Genomic DNA, 19,231 nt, shown 5'->3' on the forward strand with positions numbered 1-19,231 from the left:
TAGTAGATTATGGGAATGGATTTTAGATTTTACTTTATCAGAATTGAATCAACAATCTGTTGAATAATTGAACACAGTTTCATTCAATTGTATATTGTGAACTAAAAACATAATCGTGATTAAAGAAGTAAAATTAGTAGGTATACATATCATCGATGTCTGGAGGAGTGGCTTAAGATTGCCAAGTGACCAATAATCATTCAGTAGATTTCAACACTCCTCCGCACTTGGTAATCAACCTGAGAAAAGAAATAAAATAAAATAATGTAGAAATCTATTTTGATAGACCAATGTTCTTTAATGTGAAAATTAATTTATCAGTAGGTAATGATTTTGTTAAAAAATCTGCCAGATTATCAGTGGTACTGATTTTATTAATGATAATAGTACCATCTTCTATTTCTTCTCTCACGAAAAAATATTTTGTCTTCATTTGACGAGTACCCTTATGATTCACCGGATTCTTGGCTACAGCAATGCAACTTGCATTGTCTTCATAAATTATGGTTGGCTTATCTGTTTTGATTTTCAAGAAATTCAAAAACTCACGTAACCATAATACATCGCGAGTAGCTTCACATAAGGCAAAATATTCTGCTATCATAGTACTCAATGCTACCTTTGGCTGCCTACGAGATGTCCATGCTATAGTATGTTGGTTAAAAGTTTTTATCAAGACTCCACTTGTAGAGTGAGCTTGTAGGTCATTAGTTGCGTAACTAGCATCAACATAGCATATAGCTGGAATATCAAAATTCACATTTTTTGTATAAACCAACTTGTGTTGTAAAGTTCCCTTTATATACCTGAGAACTCTTTTGAGTATATTCCATAGTTCTACACTAGGCTTTGACTGAAAACGACTGAGTAGGCTAATTGTATAACAAATGTCAGGCCTAGTACATAACATAGCATACATTAAACTGCCTATTAGACTTCGGCATAATTTTTCATATTTTAGATCAATCGGAGCATTTTCTAGCTTTATTACATCAACTTTAATTTCTAAAGGGGTTGAGATAGGATTACAATCGCTCATATTAAAACGTGATAAAACATTTTCCAAATAAGTGTGTTGATCTAGTGAAATATAATCATTTGTCCTTTGAATACTTATACCTAGATAATATTTCAATTCGCCTAAATCTGTCATTTGAAATTCTTGAAATAGAAGATTTTTTATGTTGGATAAATTTGCCATATTTTTACACATTATTATCAAGTCATCAACATACAAGAGAATGTATACATTCAATTCAATATTTCCTTTATCCAAAAAATACACACAATAATCAGATTTGCTACATACGAAACCAGTTCTTTTTAAAAATGAATCAAGACGTTTATACCATTGCCTTGAAGCCTGTTTTAAACCATAAATTGCTCTTTTCAATTTACATACCTTATTTGCAGGACATGAAATACCTTCAGGTACTTCCATAAAAATTTCTTCAGTTAGGTCACCATTTAAGAAGGCAGTTTTTACATCTAACTGAGTTAATAGTAAGCCATGAGCAATTGCTAAAGATATAAAAATTCGAAAGCTAATCATTTTAGCTACTGGTGCAAAAGTTTCGTAATAATCTCGCTCATATTCCTGACTATACCCTTTTGCCACTAATCTTGCCTTGAATTTATCAAGTTTATTATTTTCTCCGCGTTTAATTTTAAACACCCAACGATTTCCGATAATATTTCTATTTGGCGGCCTGTCTACTAAGACCCATGCTTTATTTTTCTGAAGAGAGGTTAGCTCTTCTCTTATCGCCGCATACCAATGATTTCTATCATTTCGAGACTGAATATCAGTGTAACATGAAGGTATATCATCAAACTCGGATCCGGTGATAAAAACATAATAACCATAGTCATATTTCAACCAATTCGGCTGTTTTTTAACTCTTGAACTAATTCTTCGAACTGGTGACTGTTCTTTTTCATTTGAAAGATTAATTTTATCGTTTGTAATCTTGATATTTTCAGCTTCGTCAACATTTTTGGGAATAGATTTACGATTTCTCAATAGCATATCGTTTCTAAAAATACATGACTCATTCTCGTTTGATGTGTGCTCTGTGTCATCGATTTTAATTTGCTCTTGATTAGATAAATTTTTGTAAGTTAAACGTTCATCAAAAATAACATCTCGGACAATAATAACACGTTTCGTTTCTAAATTATACAACCTATACCCATTATGAACATATCCTATCAGTACACATTTTTCAGACTGAGCTTTCAATTGAGGAGCAAATACCTTTTTTGCATAAACTACACATCCGAAAATTCTTAAAACAGATAAATCAGGTAGTTTATTCATCAACATTTCATAAGGCGTTTTATTTATTTTTAAAGCTCTTGTTGGACTTCTGTTTAATAGATAGGTAGCAGTTGATAAAGCACATCCCCAAAAACTTTGTGGCAAACCAGACTCAATTAATAAAGCTCTTGTTTTTTCAATTAAAGTGCGATTCATTCTCTCTGCTACTCCATTTAGAGCAGGAGTGTTTCTAATAGTGTAATGGAGTTCTGTACCTTTTGATTTGCAATATTCTTTAATTTCATTCGACACATATTCGCCACCATTATCACAATACAACATTTTAATTCCTTTTGCATTAGGTAACAGAAGTAAAATTTTGGCTTCAAATTGTTTGTAAAATTTGAAAACTTCAAATTTGTTTTTCAGTAGATAAATGAAAGTAAAATGAGTATATCCTTCTATGAATGTGACAAAATAACGTTCATTGTTTCTCGTTGGACTATAGGGACCCCAAACATCTGAGTGCACTATATCCAACGGACCTATTGATTTCTTTTTGGACTTAGCCAAAGATTTTCGACTGTGTTTACTAAACACACACGTTTCACATACGCAATTAGGATTTTGTATTTTTACATTAGCACCAGCTATCATATTATTATTGAATAATTTACATAAAAAAGGGTAAGACAAATGACCCATTCTTTTATGCCAAATTAATGAAATTTCATTGATGCTAGATAGGTTTACATTGCATATAATTTGAGAAGGAATTTGTTCAACTTTGAATTGTATTTTAAATAAAGGACTGTTTTCACTTTCACCAGATGCAATAATTTTATCATTTTTATACAAGAAGACTTCATTCTTGGTGAACATTACACTTATTCCTATTTCCTGGAGGCGTTTGATTGATAATAAATTTTGACGTGCCTCAGGAGCATAGAGTACTTGATTGAGTGTACCTTTTATACCATAATTGCTGACAATTGCCAATTTACCTATGTCAGTAGCTAATAATGAGCTTTTTGAGTCAGCTAAACTTAATCTTTTTGGGGGTTCAATGCAAGTAGCATTGCTCAAACAACTTTTATCATTTATTAAATGTACTGTGCTACCTGAATCTATTACAAATGTTATTGTACTTTTATCATTACCTGATATAGTTAATCCGACAAAACCAAACGAATCTTCTTCACCAGCCATATTCACTTGATTAGATGGATTGGTGGAATTTTTGGGAGATTTTTGATCTCTTGCTTTATAACGACAATCTTTCTCAAGGTGATTGAACCGATTACAATATGTGCAAAACATTGCATTGTTGGAATTGTTAGAATTTGGAGTATGAACTCTGTATTTCGCCTTGAAATTTTGACCACGGAACCCTTGACCACGAGATCCTTGACCACGAAATCCTTGACCACGGAATCCTTGACCACGAAATGCTGCACCATGAAATGATGTACCACGATTTCCTCTTCCTCTTTGATTTCCTCGTTTCTGACCACGATAGTATTGATAGTTTCCATGATTGAATTTGAAATTATCACCTTGACCTGATACAAACATGGCTGATGTTGATGCTGATGGATCCTCAGTTGTCTTCTCGTCCTTAACTTCAGTCAAAGTCAAGCTGTAGGTTCGTAAGTTGGCCTTGACTGTCTCAATTTGCAAGTCATCCTTCGAGGTCATTGCTATGGCAGTTACTGCTTGTTTGTAATTTATATTCATGGATCGAAGTAAAACACAGCATAAAAATTGTTCATCATTGATAGCCTGAGCACCACTACATCTCAGCTCATTGATTATGGAGTCAAACTTCGCAAAATGTAGCATAACATCTTCGTTTTCGGCCATTTTAAGTTGAAGTAATTTGTCAAAAAGGTGAAGTTGATTGGCAGGACTTTTATCCTCATATGCGTGTTTTAAAGCTGACCAGACCTCTTTGACAGTTTTCTTTTCGCGAATAATATTGAGAGCATAAGCAGATAAATGCCTATAAACTGCCTCCATTGCCTTAGCATCCTTCTGTTTCTTTTCTGCTATTTGTTTTGGAGTGGGTTGATGGCTTGACTCCTCTTCTTCTTCTAAGCAATCAGCACAATTCAAGGACCGCAAAAGACACATCATACGAATGCTCCAATCTGCATAATATTCCACCACATTACCAAGAGGTAAAAACGATAACGAAACTGAAGGATTCACGGACATTTTCGAATCTCAAAAAAAGTTTTCAATTATTGGCAGGAAAGAGACACAAAAATTATCGAACGATTGGAGAGAACAAGATACTTGATATTTCAAATAAAATTGATAAATATTTTCACAATTCGCGCGCGTGGATGAGTCTGGGCTCATAACCTGTTGAATAATTGAACACAGTTTCATTCAATTGTATATTGTGAACTAAAAACATAATCGTGATTAAAGAAGTAAAATTAGTAGGTATACATATCATCGATGTCTGGAGGAGTGGCTTAAGATTGCCAAGTGACCAATAATCATTCAGTAGATTTCAACACAATCCACCCAGAATTCAGATTATGGATTCTTATAAAATCCGTGTAAAAAAAACATACTTATTTAGAAATACTCGTAATAATTAAATCTGATTATGAAGAACTGGTAGTTTAAATTATATGTATCTCTATCTACGTGTAAAAATAAATGTACCAGTAACACGTGCAAGTACTCCTTGATGATTTGAAGGTGCATTAAACTGAAAAGACTGAGATTCAAGAAAATAACAAAATATTGCATTACCTACCTTTCATTTTAATTCACACATTCTGTTAGATCAGATACAACGTATCATGAAAAAGGTCAAAATATAGCATTATTAGCTTTAATTAGTGATCTCAATAAGCGAATTTATTATTATTATTGCTCTGTCGAGTGCAGATTTATTACTCTTTCTTTTTTTAAAAGGAAATTTATCCTCTTTTTTAAAGATATAAGGCTTTTGATGTATCGCGGGTTGCATATCGGTTTTCCTGAACTTTATCAGTTTGGTGGGCATTCTTATCAGTGAGTATCAAAATTTCATATTTTGAGCAATTTTCACAAGGTGTTTTTCAAATGTATAGCTTTTATTTAGTTTTTTCTTCAATTTTAAACACTGTTACACCAGGTAATGGAAAAAGATCCTCTCTTCGCCGAGTTTTAAAGAAATTGACAAAACGTCTTTGAACTTCGACAAAGAGCAGATCTTTTTCCATCACAGGATTTAACAGTGTTTAAAATTGAAGAAAAAACTATAAATAAAAGCTATACCTACATTTGAAAAACACCTTGTGAAAATTGCTCAAAATTTGAAATTTTGATACTCACTGATAAGAATGCTCACCAAACTGATAAAGTTCAGGCAAACCGATATGCAACCTACAATATACGTCAAAAGCCTTATTTTTTGTCTGTTGTTGATTATGTAACAGTATCGCTATTCCTCCGATTTGATTTATCTTCTCTGCTACTATCACCTTTATTTTCATCTCTGGTTTTACCATCGCATCGAGAAAAAGCCACTGGAAGATATTATGGCGTTATCGTTCTGGAAAAATCACCTTCTTTCATATCTCTGAATCAAAGACCTATTTGCTCTGAATCCTTGCGAGCAACTTGCTGGGGCTGGCAGATTAGGTCTCACAGTCAGTATTGGTGTCACCTACTTCTTCGAAGCGTATCTGTGGTTAGGGTCGAGTCTTCGACTTGTTATAGATCAAGCTTGACGATATGAAGATTTTCCGTCCTTGACCATGAAATCGTAACATGATGCACCAGGGTACATATAATCAGCTTATCCTAATTCATCTCGGCCTGAATGACGTGTTAATTTCTTGAATGATGAACGAGTGAGAGTTGTTTTTTTTTTTTTTGGTAATTTTTCGGTGAAACATCGAAATCATTTTTGGAAACATTCACTAGAGGCATATAACCGTTTTTGGGAGCACATGATAAAAATGTTCAATGTTCGTTACCTTCGTATCAATCTTCTTCACATTTTCATCGGTGGAGGATTTCCATTTTATAGATGAGCTCCGTTTTTCAACTTTTATTTCAACACAGAATCCATAAATCCTGGCAAATCTCCCTTCAAATGATTTCTAATTGATTGAAGTAAATGTGGCAGACATCGCAATAAAAACGTATCTATTGAGAAAAATTCTTACCTTCAACCTGCATCTTCATGTACCGTTCTGTTTCTGTTTCTTACGTGTCATTTGCTATCATGAAAAGAGTTTGAGGCTGCTAGAGCATCAATGTTTTGAATAATTCTGAATTCCAAACTACATAAAAAACATATCATGTAGATATTGTAGGTCTTTAACAGATGAGAAAATATTGTGAAAATTGGAAACGTCGACGTAATCTCTCTTTTTCCTCAAGTAGGTTTTGATGAAACTGAATCAGTAACAGGTAAAAATTTGTAGTGTTTAATGAATTTTTGGCGACCTAAAAATAAAAAAAATGATCGTTATGCTGCAAGATCGTAATTGAAATAGTTCACACGTTGGTTTATTTCTATCTAAATTCTTAGCTCTAGTTTTTTTTCTTCCCGCAGAGGATAATTCCAAAGTAAACGAGTGCCGCTAGGTCTGATTTTAAGAAGAAGGATACGAGAAGATGAAATCCAGCCTTGAACTTTTTTCAATAATATAGAATAAAAATAATGAAATAATAACTCAATATTTTCTGTCCATCTATTCTGATTTATTTTGACATTAATACGAGCAAATGTGCACGCTTGTTTCAAGCAGTATACGAGTCGATTTCTGCAGTTTTTAAATTATTCTTTTCTAGTTTCTTGCTCCTCATGCAGTGATGGAGATGATGGCGTCTTTCACTGTTTTCAAAATGAAAATTAATTACACGATCATTCGTTCGAAACACAGGTAGCCTATATTATGATCGATGCTTTTCTGAAACGATCTGATCTACAGTGTATTTTCATGAATGTGACTATTATTTATCACAATAATATGAAGAGTTATTACTATTCATGTGATAATTGCCTTCACCTTGTGTCACATAATGAACTTGATGTGGTAATGATGCACAAGCGTTGGATGCAGCTGTATTGCTGACATCGTCAACTTATGTTGTTGATAATATGATACGGTATTATCACCGCCTGACTGTGATCGTGTACAATGTGCCGATGATTGATGTGTTTCATCGCAATGATAAGTATTTCAAGTGTGTGATATTTTCACACGAGTAATCGTATGTATATTACGAGTAATTATTCATTTTTGATATCGTGAGAACGTTGTCGTCTTCGGCAACTGCCTGGAGAGTATTTCTTGAGTCTGTTAATTTGAAAATTAATGTCCTGCGTAATATTGAAACGATGCTTGTTGCTCATGTTGCAAATATTGCTCATTTTTCTCATTTCGCTGCCTATTCCATTTTTCTCTTCACTTAATTGAATTGCAATCGCTAAAAAATTATTGAAAAAATGAACTAAGTATGTATCATTTTGTTATAACAATGAACAAAGAAATAAAAGTTGGCAAAACGTAGATACACATTCTTGGAAAAATTTTAAAATCATGGTGGCATGATCTAGACTACGTTTTACTGTGAATTTTCTATTTTCAAACATCATTTGAAAATTATAGTGACCTCTTGCCGCTAGTTGTAAATTCGATTGGAGAAAAAACGAATGAAAAATATGTCAGCGTTGATCTGAAAAATATTAGAATTAAAAAAAAATATTTCATGAGTCACATTCGTCTCCACAAATTTGCAAATGAAAAACAGTTGGTACAAACTGAACTCTCTTTTGGCTCATTTGTTAAATAAAATATTGCAGGAAAAAAAAGTAAAGATGGTGTAAGCCACATTCTTTTCATACGGCAGGCTGTGAATTCATCTCGAGTATCTTTCGATGAGGGCAAAACATCTAATGAAAAAAAATTGTTGGAAAAAAAGGAAAAAATTGTCAAGATGGCAAAAGCCACATCTTTCAAGGCAAAAATGAAAATGAAAAATGAAGAAAAACGATTGATACAAAGTATAAAAGAAAAAAAATCGAAAAAAAAAAAGAAAAATGTAAAAGATGGCTGATGCCACATCATGTCTCGGCAAATTTAAATGTGAATAATGAATTGGGATGGTAGGTACAAATTACACTTTGTGTAAAGATGGCATACCTAAATGAGCGCATTTTTTGTTCAGCAAAGGCATATTATTTGAAGTCGTGTATCTTTTGCGGGAGGAAAAAAAATTTCAGTAATGGTTTGAAAAAAATGGCCAGTCACTTAATTTGAAAAAAAAATAGTAAAGATGGCAAATGCCACACTTTTTTTTGCATCTGATAAATTTCTCAACCGTTATGATTACATACTTACCTGATAAAAAAAAAAAAAATTGTAAAGATGGCAAATGCCACACTTTTTTTTGCATCTGATAGATTTCTCAACCGTCATGATTACATACCTGATATAATCAGACCTATGAGAGGAAAAATGAGAGAAAATACGTCGATTGTGATGTTTTTGATCCAACTCCGATAGCTTGTTGAAATTGAAAAGGGAAAAAAATGAAATGTGGTTTTCATGAACATACTGCATGAATAATATTCTCGAGAGGTTCTCTGAGTTTTTTACTTTTCGTGAATCAAAATTTAGAAAAATTGCGTTTGAAGTTAGGAAAGAAAAATGGAAAATTGATTCGAGTCACATTTTCTTAGTACCTGTCGGTTATGATTGCACAATGCACGTGGAAAGTAATTATTTTTGTACTTTATAGCTGCGTATTAAAATGCGATTTTCCTGCCTCATTTTGAAATCAACTCATTTTCTAATGTGCATTGAAACGATCTCTTATCGTCTTAACGTTTCAGTTCTTCATTTCAAAGATACAGTTTTACCTTATACCCTTTGTGAAGGTGTTTGAACCTCTCATGGTTATCGCATCACTGTTTTATTTGAAGGATATCTCGAATTGTGTTTACTTCAGAATTTTCTATTCTTCTTCGTACCTGAAATAGAAAGCTACTTATCAAAATAAAATTACAAACATTACGTGGATCTGCAGTGTTGTTTGTTACGATTTCGTTTATTTTCAAATTCAATTATTTATTTATTGCCTCATTACTCGTAAGTACTTTTACAAACTTACATTATATTATTATTTTAAAATGAATTTTGTTGCGATTATACATACTTGTTCTCGTATTTTGCGCTCTGTTGGGCGGATATAATTTGTAAGTTGGATCAATTCCGTAAAACTTCTTTGAGGCGCCGATATGTCCTGCATTTTGTATTATGCTGGCTTCAACCAGAGCTTTCTTAGGTATTCTCTGTTCATTTTCTTACAATTCAGTGTCCTCAATCCGTGATAAATCTTCCAACAAAATGTGTTTTCTCGATTGAGTAAGCTGCCTGCTACATACCTATACATATTTATATCAGCATGAGAACTACAATGCTCGTTTCACATGTGGTGTTTTCAAACATGATTTTGAAGATGTCGAACATCTGTTGACTAGTCGAAAGTGTTATGTGTTTATTTAAAGGAAAATTGCCACATTTGTCGAGAACAAAAGTGACATTCAACAATCGTTTAGATTTCCGTTTGTTGATGACCATTTCAATAGTTGAGAGAATTCTAGTTTTAACATGATTTACATATTTTTCAACAGCGATCAGAGTGTGTTTCCAGCCGTTTGAAATTTGTTTGTTTTTATGGAACGCGTTTAGTTGTGTCAGTTTAATGGGTGGGCTCATTTGTAACTAACGGAATAAAGCGATGAGTCGTTTTAATTTTTAAAAAAATATTGTTGTCACGCTGCCCCCGATGTTTCGATTGAAATTTCAGACATTTTGGACGAAAGGAGGCGTTTTTTGAAGGGTATCTTCTACATAATTACATACGCGAAATTGCAGAGAACTAAACAATTCATTAAACTTGCCGTTTATATTGTGCTTCACACTACATCATATAAGAACAATTTTACAAATTATGGAGATATATTTTTACTTACTTTATAATTCCAGACCCCGGAGGTGAATATTCAATCTCTGATTCTTGCACCTCGAAGGAAACCAGTTCCGAATTCGTTGACCTACGTATACCAAATAATTAATAACAATTTATAGACAATGTTTATGAATTGAACATGTTGTCGAAAAATGACTTACTCCACATTTCGCATTGATTTTTTCGCTTTCTATTCGCATTTGAATAGAACGCAAATTTAGAAGCATTTTTTGAAAGATTTTTCATGTGATTTTCGCATTCTATTCGGCTGCGAATCGAACGCAGTTTTCTCCTCCACGATTTTCGCCGGCGAATAGCGTTTGGCACATCATCCTCTGAGGTGATGCAGAAGTATTTTGGCTTGTTGATGCCGTCAGTACTGTCGCAGTGATTGGTGAATCCGTAGGTGTCCAACCTGTGAAAAATATCTGAGTAAAGAAGGGAGGTTTCCTCAGAATAAGGATGTTCTCAATTGTTTCTCCGAGCAGTTTACTTCGATTATACGAGTATGTACACATCAATAGAAAGTGCACATTGGAAAGTAATCTTTCAACTAATGTCTAGCTGTTTGGCATTGCGAAACCAATATTTGCCAATTCAAACAACTAGCTTCAAGAGGAAATCAGGATTTTCCTATTAAACATTATGAGTAGGTAGGTGTGTTTTTCACATCACACTGTCCAGACAATTAATGGTTTCATACTTTTACATATTATGAATTATACATACTTACAATTAATCATATTTTTGTGATTCTATAATATATATACTCTTCGTTATCTTGTACGTTCCTGTTTAGGATTTTCATTTGAGTTTCTAAGGACTCATTTTCTCTCTTCAATTCAATGCATATAAATTCATAACACCGAACATGAAAATGTTTGGAATTATTTAACATTGGCCACTGCCGCATCTTCCTTTTCCTGCTCTTCAATTTCTGACACCAATTCGTTGATTGTCCTTAATTTTCGCTAAGATTAGTATATTAATTCTGGAAGTGAACATGTTTGGCTTACTTAACACTTTCATCATCATCCGCATCACTGTTGTTGGTGTAATCATACAAGTGTAAAGTTAAGTCGTTGCAGATCTCTTAGCTGGAACCACAATGTTAAGAGGTATTTTCATTCTCTTCCTTCTTTAGGTGATCTTTGATGAACTGCACTTTCTGCACATACTTCCATACTTTATTACGTTTGGTTTTTGAGTATTGTATTGTTCTGACATTCTGAATCGAATTTTCAACTACAGATGAAGTCACACTTGCCAAGTTATACGCGTAGAATGCACTTTTGGCATTTTGGTCGCTAGATTTAGAGTATTCAAATTTGCATTTGAAATTCTACCTGCATCCATTGAAAAAATTATTCAAGCAGTCTGTGTGCTATATAATTCTTTTTGCAGGATTTATGAATTTAGTATCAATAGCACACTCTTGAAGCATCTGCCACTGTATGTACGCCATACCCTCTTCTTGAGAATTGGGATTCAAAAATACAATGCTACTTACCACTATCTCCTGTAAAGGAGTGCGACTACGACGATGACTTATTCTTCTTTACTGATGAGATGAGAATTTATAGAGGTCACCAGTTTTCCTGACCCATATTATTTTTCTGTCCGAATTTGCCCCAAAGACTGAAAGAAAGAAAGAACATATATTTCAAGATTTGAAAAAAAAATTGTAAAAAAGAAAGCATGATTATATATTACCTATTCAGACATGATTTGCTGAGTGATCGTAATCCAGGATTCTCTTCCACATCAGCAACAGTCATTCTATTCCCTCACGATCGTATAACTCCTTAACAAAGGCTTCCTTTTCTTTTAAAGTTGTCACAGTAGCTGGATAGTGGATATCCTGAAAATTTCTGCTTTATTTTCAAGAAAAGGTCTATATATTCCGAGAAAAGACCTTTATCTACGCCTTTTACATATTGGGAGGTTTCATAGCTCCACACTTCGTACACCTCTGTAAATAAATACCCTTTTTCTTAAATCAAAAAGAAAAATTTGAACTAAAAATAATATTAGTAGAAATATTAAAAAAATTAGGAATTGAATTTATTAAATTAATTAATAAAAAAAATTTAATAATGAAATAAATAAATTAAAAATAGTTTTATTAAGAAAAATTTAAAGTAAAAATAATATTAGTAAAATATAAAAAAAATTTAGGAATTAAATTTATTAAGGAAATTGATTAATAAAAAAAAATTTAATAATGAAATAAATAAATTAAAAATACCTAGTTTTATTTATAATGGGATTATTTTGATTAGTTCGAGAATTGTGTACGTGCCTACGAATTCACGTTCAGGATCTTGATGATAACATTCTATACAGCTCTCCATTTCTGCACAGACTCGGCATAAGGCAAAAACCAACTTCTTATTCGTCCGAATTGGTAAAACAGGTAAATATACAGATCCTTTGGCGGTAAAACACGACACTTCACAATCCCTGTTAGTCCTGTAAGATTGACTGGAATATCATTGCCAAGGAGAATCTTAGGTGTAAGATTGACTGGAATATCATTGCCAAGGAGAATCTTAGGATGGTTTACAGGGTACTTTCTGTGTTTGTTTACAAAGGGGTATAAACTAAAAAACATATCCTGTGTTGAAAAATTCACACCATTAAGAGATATGGACACAGGTACACATTATTCCCCCTCCCCCCCATCAAGAGATGTCCTGCTTTCAATTTATTTTATTTGTTTAAACAAAAAATTACTATGTCTATTGAACATATTTCCAACACCCGGCAGTAGTACATAGTTTTATTCATTATTGTTACCAGATGAAAATTTCTGAACACTTTTTCCAGAACACATCAAATATTAATCATGAATGTATTTGAATAAGTATATAAATCTTGTACCTACCAGGTGTAGGAAAATAGTCATTTTCTCGATGAAGACTTTTTCGAATTGAAAAATTTTTTCCATCATTCGAAAGAGGATGAAATCGTCTATCAGATGACATCAATTTCGTATAGATCGAATGTTTTACGGGAGTTTAGGACAAAGAATTCGGCAAATTTTGTCCCAAACTCCCATACTAACTACTACTACCTATTCAATGTAATTAAGATTTGGTTTAATTTGATTATTTACTGTCAATTCACCTTGAGCAATCTGGACCCATAAATCGTTCTTCAACTTTGTATTTTTGCATTGTTCGTGTCGTACAAGCATGGTCGATGTTCAACCATGTTGATGAGGATTTCTTCTTTTTTCTAAAAAAAAAAAGAGATGAATACTCGTAGTTGCACAATTCCGTCTTGATCGTTTTTTCCCACATCTCCACGGAGTTTTCTTCGTTTTCAATTGTGTTCTTTTCCAGAACAAGATAATGTGATCGTCACTCGTTAGTGAAAACTATGGATAGTTTGCCATCACTAATCCTCACGCATGATTTTTGAGAGGTGGCAGATGGCCTGGTTAGTACGTAAGTGGGGGATATGAATGTGATGGAACTAGTATACAATATACATGCACCAGAAAGCACTAACCTGCTTTATTTTCACATATAAATCGATCCTGTTCAGTGTTCATTCCATAATCTCTTGATACTATCCAAATTCTCGTCGGTGACTTCCTTATTTTGAGCTGGAATGTACAAAATAGAAAAAATTAATAACCCATAAGTACACCATTTCGAAACATATGGCAATAACAATAAAAACACATATCCGGGAAAATTCTGCTCACCAATGTCTTGGGATAGCTGTACTTTAGATGTAAGCTGGCTGATTCTTTCTTTGTTCGCCATAATTTAAAACCTCGATCATAAAATGAACAAAAATAAAATATAGGTATAACTCAATCAATCATAAAATGATAAAAATCTAGTACATATAAGTATAACAATGATGAAATAAAAAAAAATATATATGATGGAAAATCTTAAAATATAATTAAACAAATATCAATCTAAGGAAGTGTAAGAATCGAGATGAGATGATGTCATGGGAGTAGATTACACGTCTGTATGTTTTTAAAAAAATGATCTTAATCGCGTTTAGTCAAGTCAGGTTCATGGGTGGGCTCATTTGAAACTACATAATGGAATAAGGTGATAAGTCGTCTTTATTTTGAAAAAAAAAAAAACGCGAAAATTGTAGTCACGTTGCCCCGATGTTTCGATTTTTCTGTTATTTCATCTGATGCATTCGTGATCTTTCTGAATTCTGTGATCTGCAAACGCCTCTCTGACCAATTTTCAGACTTCACGTTTGTCAACTTGAATTCGAAGGCTTTCTCAAATACTTCAGTATTTTTTCGATAATCTGTATCCTACGCTTGTTAGTCGCTCTCTACTGACAATACTTGGTCATCTACAGACACTTGTAAAACGCTGTAGTTTCAAATGTACTCGATAGATAGCGATACTCGTTTATAACGTGGGGCTTTTGATATGAATGAATTTTTAGTTCCTACTGGAATTTACATCTGAAGTTACGTAATACGATTATGATGGAATGAAAATTCGTATTTTTTTCTCAACTAACGTAAAAATAAAAACTACCTTACCTGTATTAAAGAAATGAAAACCAACTTTACTGAGTAACAGTAACAATATTTATTTTGTTTTCATTTTTTTTGGGAGGGGGGTCGAGTGTAATTGCGTGATTATTACACCTTTACATAATTCGAATTACACAACATTATAAACATTCGAACGGATATCAATGGACTGCCCAATGTTACCTTTTCTCGTCTCTCTAATAGGATGAAACGAGTAATAAACAAAGGCTGGGATTGCAGGGGGTGTTGAGAAAGGCTCGTATCAATTATTGAGCTATAAATTACTCGTAACCTTCGACTGGGATCCAGTTAATCCAAAATTTCTAATCATTGTAAGACGTTGAACATGTTTTCCCGTTGTTTTCAAAACTCTGGAGAGGTAGAAAAAAGATGAGTGATGAGCTAATACAAAATGATGAGAACTTCGGACAGCGAAGTGGGAATGTTCGCAAATATCGAGGAGATCCACTGAGTGAATTCGAGAAGAAGAGAAAAGGCTAAGTTATTCGAGTGAATTAACACATGTGCGCCATTAAGATGGAATAATAAATCTGATACGGAAAATTGATGCGATTCACAGGCAGATACCGTTTCTGGTGTCACGTACTGACGTAATTTATATGGTAATGCGTTAACTATTCGCTTAATGGCCGTAAATAATTTCTCTGTTTAACATACGTCGACGACAGGTTCATTTTAACACGACCGACTCTCTCTCTATACTTTTACCCCGAGGCATGGGTGCCCTGCCCGTTGCCTCCACTGATACCGATTCACCCTTTTTGCCTCGTTGGTTAGATATAGGTGTTGTAAGTATATGGTATATTTTGTAGGGCTTACTTGACGGAAAGTGAGAAAGAGATGTCATCTCTTTGCGCCGTATGTACATTTGATTGTATGTACTAGTGTAGTAGGTGATCTCAATGTAGCCCTACAAATATCTCTATTCATGCAGTGTGTTAAGATTGGTAGCCTACATTTTCCATGACCCTATTGTCTGGTTTGGACGGTGATTCCTTGAAATATGCACTGAAAGATGTTATATTATAGCTGATGATTATGTGACGTGAATTTTGATAGCATTCGATATTTAGAAATCTCAGTAGGGTGGTTGGTATTTTCGGCGTATACCAGTGGTGAAAAATCCCTACATCTCTCGAAATAACAACTTTTTGAAAATATCAAAACTTATTCGAAAAAAAATTCACGTATGCTAACTATATGTAAGGGTTTGTCTTCAGTGGAACCCTGATCGCTGAAGAAACCTAAATTTGGAAATTCATCTTATTAGTCGCAACGGGTGGTCTGAAGAGGTAAACGATTTCATTCCAGGTTCTAGTTTTATGGGATCTAGCTGTTCCCTTCCCGGTGCCAGGTCCTCAACGAGTTTATAGAAATTTGCCATAGCACCAGTTATCGATCCATTATAGACTAAGTATTGTCATCGAAGGTCCTATCAGGGGCATCGTTGACAAAGGCACGAAATGTGTTTTTTTACAATTACTGAAAAATATCTTAAAGTAAGGGTTGATATGTACATTTTACAGATAGAATGAATGAAACCGGTGATGAAATTTTTCATCAACCAGAGAATAATTTCCATATTTTTCTAAATGAATAATAATTATATGTACTTACTTACTCACGTTTTAGTGATTCAATAATACTTTTGTTATTTTTAAATTTCGTATCGATTCATTTTCTCTCTTGCAATTCAGCTAATTCATTCTATGATGGACCTGCTCAACTTCAAAATTTCATCCATCAGTAATTTCATTATTTTATAATTTTGCTCTTACTTCTTGGTGGCTAATTTATACTGAAACTATAAATACGATCATGATTTAGTTTTATGAATTTTGTAACGGAGTATAAAATTCTAAATGGCAAATCTATTTTTAAAAATTTTTAAATCCCAAAATATTACAAATCAAATTTCCATTTATCCTGTTCCTCGTCACCTCTTCTTTGATTTTATCCCTTCTCTTTTTAAAATAATTAAAGATCATGATAAATATAACTGTCTAAAAAAATGATGTTCATCTGTTCAAATTCACAAGTTGAAGTAAATACTCTTTTTTCATGCAATAATTTTGAAAAATTTCGACTTTTCAACCTATAGATTCATTTTTGGAAAGGAAACACAACTGAGGGCAAGATAGATTGATAAGTAAAATGAAGAAGTGCGCTAGGAAAATTTCAAGTAACACGATGCGAATCGTCAGTAGGTATCTAATTTAAAGTTTTCGAATCACGCTGTCGTGATTGTGTAGCACATCGTAGGTAGGTATAATTGAATCAAAAATTTCGTCAACTTTCTATTTCAATTATGGAAAATGGAGCTAAAACTTCATCTTTCTCTGCCCCCTTTCATTCGCTATGTCGCTTTGGTGACGTTTGCCGCATACTATTGACGAAAGCGTGTCTCTATCTACATCGTATAGAGAGGTAGAAATTGCTGGGATCCTATTGGCTCGAGATGACTGGGTGGAGTAGAAGGGTTTAACAGCAAAATGTAATTTGAATGCATGTTACGCGCGTTTAAATACCGCAAAACCGAATACTCCCTCTATACTGTTGAAATTCAGCGAAGGTTGCTCGCTGCTTAGGAGTCGCGAGGCGCCTTTGTTCGCGTTACATGCAGTACAGTGTAAGGTGAAATTTAATTATACGATATGATTAGATTATCTAGCCAAAAGGTTCTTTCATTCGGTTCGATTTTCTACTGTCGAACGTGTGTCATTGTAGACAAGACGTTCGACCTGCGTACCTCTACCTACCTATAGTTCATAATAGGTCGATTGTACCTATAATGTGTACAGCTGCAGATGAGTCGACGTAGTGATGCAAGATCGACGATTTTTGAAAGTCAATACATACATGAATCACGAGTTACCATTCAGTTTCTTGTCGGTGAAGATCGTACTTAAATGGAAGATGCTCGAATGTTAACCCCATCTCACATCTGTTTCATGCGAGTCAAGTTCTATCACAAATTCATCCTTCATCGCCAAGCAAAGCAGGAAAAAACACTAAGAAATACTTTCACGATTTTCACCTAGCAAAAAAGAGAGAAAAAAATGGAACTTAGCTTCGAGTTGAAAATCGAAATTTTCGAATTACCTAAGATAATTTGATAACTTTAAAACTTCCCCTCTGCTGGTTAAATTTTCTTCTCACGTAGCAAAGATCGTCAAGTTTCGCGTATGCAATGTCATCTCGATTTCACTGTTTCCGAAATGTCTCACTGTAAGTGGGTTGGGTACCGGTTCAGCTGGAATTTTTGGTAAAATATACACGAATTCGAGTTGTCGACTTTTGGCAACTTGCGTATACGTTTACGTAGGTACCTACTCTCTTCTACAAGTTTCCCCTTTACTTTTTCGCATTCATCTCTTGATAGTTTGCTACGTGTCGAAGTACTTGCTCGTAATCGTAGGTACCTGCCTCTACGTTTTCCATCAAAAAAGTACACCGTAGCAAATAAATCAGCGTGCCAAACTTTTTTAATCGAATTTATGCGCGCGAATTGACGACTCTTGCGACTGTTACAACGTAGTAATGCTGGAATTTTCACGCTGTACTTTGTTGTCAGCTTTCATCTTCGGAATTATTATTTTTAGATGTAGCAAATGAGAGAAAATGGCAAGTTCGGTGTATTTTGCAGTTCACGGTAGTGTTGAAAAGTGATTTCAAAGACGGTGCAGCTTCTGTATCCCATTTGGTATCTTGAGGTACATCGAGCATAGTTTACATTGTTAGGCAGGCTTCTACCTATTCAGAATGTAGGTACATATTAGGGTGGATCGCGAAAAAAAAGATTGGAGAATTTCGACGAAATGAATAGAAAACTTAATTTTCTCTGGTTCCAGAAATTATATTTTTCAATGTTTATTTCTAATTTAGTGATAGTTCGTTTGTTGCTTTCTCAAAGGAGCTTATTGTGATAAGCATAAAATCGTTTTGGTTAAAGGTCAATTCAGAGTATCACGGCATCCGACTGAATGCGGGGGGGGGGGGGTAGAGAAATACGTACGTTCATTTCTCAACCATTAAAGTTATTCTGGCTGATTTGTTGAACCACTGACCAGAGTCTCAATCTTAGTAGAAACAAATAGTGTCTAAGGACTCACCGGAGGATCGTACCTACTTACACAAATGCATATAGTTGAATTAAAATTTATTTTAATTCAACTCGTCTGCTGTATAGAAGCTCGCACCGGAATGTCCACTTGTTTTCGAACGTGTAAAGCTTCATTTACTCGAAGGTGAGAGTGAATTTGATCACCATGTTATTGGTACAAACGGAGGTACGAAACGAATTCAGACGTATCTTGCTTTTAGCGGGCAGCACTGTGTAGATTGTACCCGAATTAACATTTACCGCAGGTCTCTTCAAAGATCTGTTCCAGGGGAGCTTTTCTGGATAAAATCTGATTCTTGATTGC

At 33.9% G+C, this 19,231-nt stretch overlaps 1 protein-coding gene across 1 annotated transcript; it reads right to left on the reverse strand.

Moving 5' to 3' along the window:
• Positions 1-122: 122 nt before the first annotated feature.
• On the reverse strand, positions 123-3,989 carry LOC135842277 (uncharacterized). Its single transcript, XM_065359654.1, has 2 exons — positions 3,421-3,989; positions 123-239 (listed from the first exon to the last, which is right to left on the reverse strand). The coding sequence occupies exons 1-2, from the start codon at positions 3,956-3,958 to the stop codon at positions 235-237; spliced, it is 543 nt and encodes a 180-aa protein (XP_065215726.1). The 5' UTR covers positions 3,959-3,989; the 3' UTR covers positions 123-234.
• Positions 3,990-19,231: the final 15,242 nt, after the last annotated feature.

The sequence above is a fragment of the Planococcus citri genome, chromosome 4, assembly GCF_950023065.1.
Source record: "Planococcus citri chromosome 4, ihPlaCitr1.1, whole genome shotgun sequence".
Lineage (NCBI taxonomy): Eukaryota > Metazoa > Arthropoda > Insecta > Hemiptera > Pseudococcidae > Planococcus > Planococcus citri.

Coding starts and splice junctions, on each gene's coding strand:
- LOC135842277 (XM_065359654.1), bottom strand. CDS start 3,958: ATGACCTCGAAGGATGACTTGCAAATTGAGACAGTCAAGGCCAACTTA.